Here is a 4,601-nt window from a genome sequence, read left to right as displayed (position 1 = left end):
TGTTCGTCGAGATGCAAATCAAGCCGCTCATGGCTTAGCTAAGTAAGCTTTAGCGTTGGATAATGATTGTACGTAGTGTGAGGGTTTTCCTCCTACCATTCACTCTGTTATTGTAAATGACTCTTTAAATTTATATAATCAAACTTTTTCTCCAAAAAAAAAAAAAAAGGTAAAACATACTAATTATTCATAATACATAATGTTATTATGAAAATAATATAATAACAGCTGTCCGTATTTTTGTGAAGAAAAAGAAAAACTTAAACCCCAATGGCAGTAGTCCAAATCGTTTTACAGTATCCGGAGGAAGAAAAACACAATCGGAAATGGAGGACGACGAAGAAAATCCACCACTTGCAGTTGAAATTGACCCATCCACAGAGCCTTATACCAAAGACCGACCCTTAAACGAAGACGCAGAGGTCTCCGTCGGGGTTACCGTCATCACTGGCTATTTGGGTGCTGGTAAATCCACTGTAAGCTAAAACTCGACTCCCACTCCGTTTTTCCCTATGCTCATTTACTCGTTGTTTTTATAAAATATTGATTTCTTCTTCTGGTCTTTTTTGAAATCTCAGCTCGTTAATTATATATTGAACTCCAACCATGGAAAAAAGATTGCTGTGATTTTGAATGAGTTTGGTGAGGAAATCGGTGTGGAAAGAGCAATGATTAATGAAGGTGATGGAGGAGCACTTATTGAAGAATGGATTGAGCTTGCAAATGGGTGTGTTTGCTGTACTGTCAAACATAGTTTGGTTCAAGCTCTGGAGCAACTTGTCCAGAGGAAGGAAAGGTATTGAAAAACTTAAACCTTATTGTATAGACATGGAGATTGTTTTGACATTTGTGGATTTTTTCTTTTAGGCCTTAATTGATTACATGAATGAATACATAAGAGTGAAAGCAATACCTTTTTTTACTGCTATACCTACACTACTCTTCCCATTTCATTTAATTTCATAGCTCGACCTGGGTATCTTGTTAATTGTCATGCATGCAAGGGTACTCATTGTTATTATTGCATTGTTTGTAGAATCGATCATATATTGCTGGAGACTACTGGATTAGCAAATCCGGCTCCTCTTGCATCTGTTCTGTGGTTGGACGATCAGCTGGAATCCTCGGTCAAGCTTGACTCAATTATCACTGTAAGTTCTGGTGTAGCTTCTATTTTGAAATTTATGAAAAGTAGTATTACATGTGGGTCCATAACTTGATTTTACCAACTTAACACATTACATGTAGCGTGAGATGCTCTCGGTTAAATTTTCTTTCTTCATTTGATGCAGCTTTATTTACAGTAATTGCCACCATAGACTAATTGAAGTGCTTGGGAGGTTGTGTTTGGGTGGTGACAAAAATAAATAACAATTTTCATATCTTATTAATTTTTGTTTCATAATTGTATAGGTTGTTGATGCCAAAAACCTCAGGTTTCAGCTGAATGAGCGACACGGTTCATCTTCATTTGCTGAAGCATTTTCTCAAATTGCATTTGCGGTACTCGTCATATTATTTCATTAAAAGCAAATGGTCTTCTAGTTTTGCATATGATTATCATAATGACCAACTCTGTATGCCTCTGGTAGTGTATTATTTGCATCTTAGCTATTTCTGTTTCTCCACAACAGTACTACGTCGTGGATCTAATACTCTTATAAAGAATTATAGGTGTAAGCCTGCTTATTCTGGAGTCTTATTAGTTTTGTTGCTCTTTGTAGGATGTTGTAATTCTTAACAAAGTTGATTTGGTTTCTCCAGAGGGGTCTGGGGGTGTTTTGGATGAACTGGAGAAGGAGATACACAATATTAACGCACTTGCTTGTATCATCCCTACAGTTCGCTGTCAAGTTGATCTGTCCAAGATTTTGGACTGCCGGGCCTATGATGCTACAGTTAGTTTTTATATTTCAATCTGCTAACTAAATTATTCATCTCCAGTTCTCAAAAAACTAATTTTGCTAAGTTTGCCTTCTCAGCACAACACCCGATTAGAAGGACTGCTGGATGGAAGTCATGCTCTATCAACCCAAAGTCTGCATGATAGTGGGGTGCGAACCTTATGCATTTCTGAGCACCAACAAGTTGATATTGATAAGGTTTTTTTTTCTTAAAATAACTTGATTGTGACACACACTATTCTGTGTATAAATATGTTTATTGCTCCACAAAATATTGATTCCTTAAGTAAATTACTAGCTTATCCACACTATTTTGTGCATAAGAAGCGCATCCATGTCCTAAAAAAGTACAATATAATTTATTGAGGATTTATGTGTATATAGGTATAATGTGTTACTTACCTCTACTAAATCTCAGCATTATTATGTCATGGCACGTTTTACTTATTGGTGCCTTATGAAAAAATGACATTGAAGGTTCGCCTGTGGATTGAGGAGATTCTTTGGGATAAGAAATATGGAATGGATGTATATCGTTGCAAAGGGGTTTTGAGTGTCAAAAATTCCGATCAGCTTCACACTTTGCAGGTAAATATTCATATTGAATGCCACCACTGCATTTGCAGAGAAATATCTCATGTCTCTCAATATTCTGTATGTAAAATTATTCTTTTGGTGGTCTGTCTTTTGTTGTACCTTATAATATTTGGCTGGTGCTGCAATGATTTGGTGGCAGAGGGTCATTCTTAAATGTCTTTTCATTGCATTCTACACATAACATGATTGGGTAAATAATTAGAACACTTGAGGCAGTATGATGAGAATTGAGAACACCAATACTGAAGATCAATGCTTTTTTGGCCATGCTTCATTAATTTATGAAGATTTGGATTGTCATAGGCTAACTTTTAGGTCACCGGTAGTAAGATTATATTACTGTTAGACCCTTGGTACACCTATGCTAGGAGAAGTAACGGGTCTCAATAGAATTAATTGGCTGGGTGGTCAGTTTTCTCTAGTTTATTTATTGTGTGTTTATTGTTTTGGCTTTTGGTTTGGCTTTGTGAGTGTTATATATTTGTGTTGAGTGGTTTAGTGTGTCTATGCTTGATCTGGTTATTGATTTCAGCATCAATTGGAGAGACCCCAGGCTCTCGAAACCTGTGGCAGCTTGTTTGTTTAATATCAATATCAGATTTCCCTTCAATCTTAGATCAGTATATTCCTATTATTATAATTTTATACTCCATACTTAGAATAACCTGCCAGGCAGCTCGGGTCGTATCAATTACATGAGTTGATTCTTTGCTAACAACATATTAGGAGAAGACAAATTGGATGTGAAGTTATGCTTTTCTTTCTTATTTACTATTGGAATAAGGGAAGATGAGAATTGGATAGGATAAAATCACCTAAAGTTTTTCAAAGGGATTAAAATGTCCCCTAGTTGGATTAGTATTTTATTTTTATTTTTATAGTTATTATTATTTCTAGTTTCATAGACTATTGTTAAGAGGCACCCATGGTTTTTATTGCACTCATAAAGCGCCATCTCATGTCCGGTTAGACACCTTAAAGTGCTAAAATATAAGTCAGTTTCATAACAAAATCACTTGATAAAAGTTATCTAAATCTAAATCTAGTTCAATCCAATGCCCATCAAAATATGGCCTTTCTTGTGTGTATTATTGGTATATAATATATTAGGCATGAAATGATGATTATTTTAAATGCAGGCTGTGAAGGAAATATATGAGATTGTTCCCGCTCGTGATTGGAAGAATGAAGAAACTCGGATAAACAAGATAGTTTTTATAGGTATTGATCAGCTCATGCTGTTTTCTTTAGCTATCCCTCTCTTGCAATCCAGTCTTGGTTTTTTATTCGTTATTCAGTTTACTTTTGATATATTTTTGCAGGTCATAATTTGAATGAAAGTGTTCTTGCCGATTCTTTTAGAGATTCTGCAACTTGTTAATCCATGAAACTGGAGAAGTTTTATCTAGAGATAGAATTTTTTAGAATTTTGTTCAGTAGATTTATAATTTAGAAAATTACAAATTTTATGGAATTTTATACTATCTGTTCAAATAATGTTTTTTTTTTTTTTAAAGTTATTTTATTTGAAAAGATTCACTATAATATTAGAAGAATCGTGGAGATAATCTTATTCGGTCAAGCCTCTTTTTTCTTCTTCTTTTTTTTAATCAAAGCTTTTTTTTTTTTTTAAATCAATCAAAGCTTTCTTTTTGTTGTGAGGTTTATAGATATATTCAGTTTTTTAAATAAAAATTATTTTAGTAACTTTCATTTCTATCTTAATAATAATTTACTCAAATTTTATAAATTATCCGGACTAAAATGATTTTACTATTGTTATGTTATTTATGAACGGTGTGAGCATACAAGGATAAAATAATGTATTGTATTAATTATTAACTTGAATTATAATATTTATAAAGAATTTGGAGTCAACACTAATCTCTGAGCTAGACTCGGAATCAACAAGTAGTTGGTGTTGGAGTTGAGTTTATTGAAAATATATTATAATTTTATATAATCTATTAATACAAGTCAATACTAAATATAGTATTGTATTGAAATAATACTAATACAATTTAACACAATATAATACGACGTACCAAACAAGCCATTAATGTGTAAGAGTTTTTGGCGGCTAAATTTTTCCAACTATCG

The 4,601-nt window shown here is 33.4% G+C and overlaps 1 protein-coding gene across 2 annotated transcripts; it reads left to right on the top strand.

The window, feature by feature from the left end:
- The first annotated feature begins 228 nt into the window (after nucleotides 1-228).
- Nucleotides 229-4,083, top strand: LOC115701305 (uncharacterized). Of its 2 annotated transcripts, none has more exons than XM_030629058.2 (9): nucleotides 229-476; nucleotides 579-796; nucleotides 1,037-1,151; nucleotides 1,414-1,503; nucleotides 1,725-1,898; nucleotides 1,983-2,102; nucleotides 2,382-2,492; nucleotides 3,641-3,722; nucleotides 3,824-4,083. In XM_030629058.2, the coding sequence occupies exons 1-9, from the start codon at nucleotides 327-329 to the stop codon at nucleotides 3,880-3,882; spliced, it is 1,119 nt and encodes a 372-aa protein (XP_030484918.2). In that variant the 5' UTR covers nucleotides 229-326; the 3' UTR covers nucleotides 3,883-4,083. The 2 variants fall into 2 exon arrangements, with proteins under 2 accessions (XP_030484918.2, XP_030484920.2); XM_030629060.2 differs by having other exon boundaries at nucleotides 247-476; nucleotides 1,983-2,054.
- The last annotated feature ends 518 nt before the right edge of the window (nucleotides 4,084-4,601 follow it).

Source organism: Cannabis sativa, chromosome 8 (genome assembly GCF_029168945.1).
Source record: "Cannabis sativa cultivar Pink pepper isolate KNU-18-1 chromosome 8, ASM2916894v1, whole genome shotgun sequence".
Lineage (NCBI taxonomy): Eukaryota > Viridiplantae > Streptophyta > Magnoliopsida > Rosales > Cannabaceae > Cannabis > Cannabis sativa.
The sequence above is the reverse complement of the archived record's forward strand: the minus strand, read 5'-3'. Positions and strand labels throughout refer to the sequence as shown.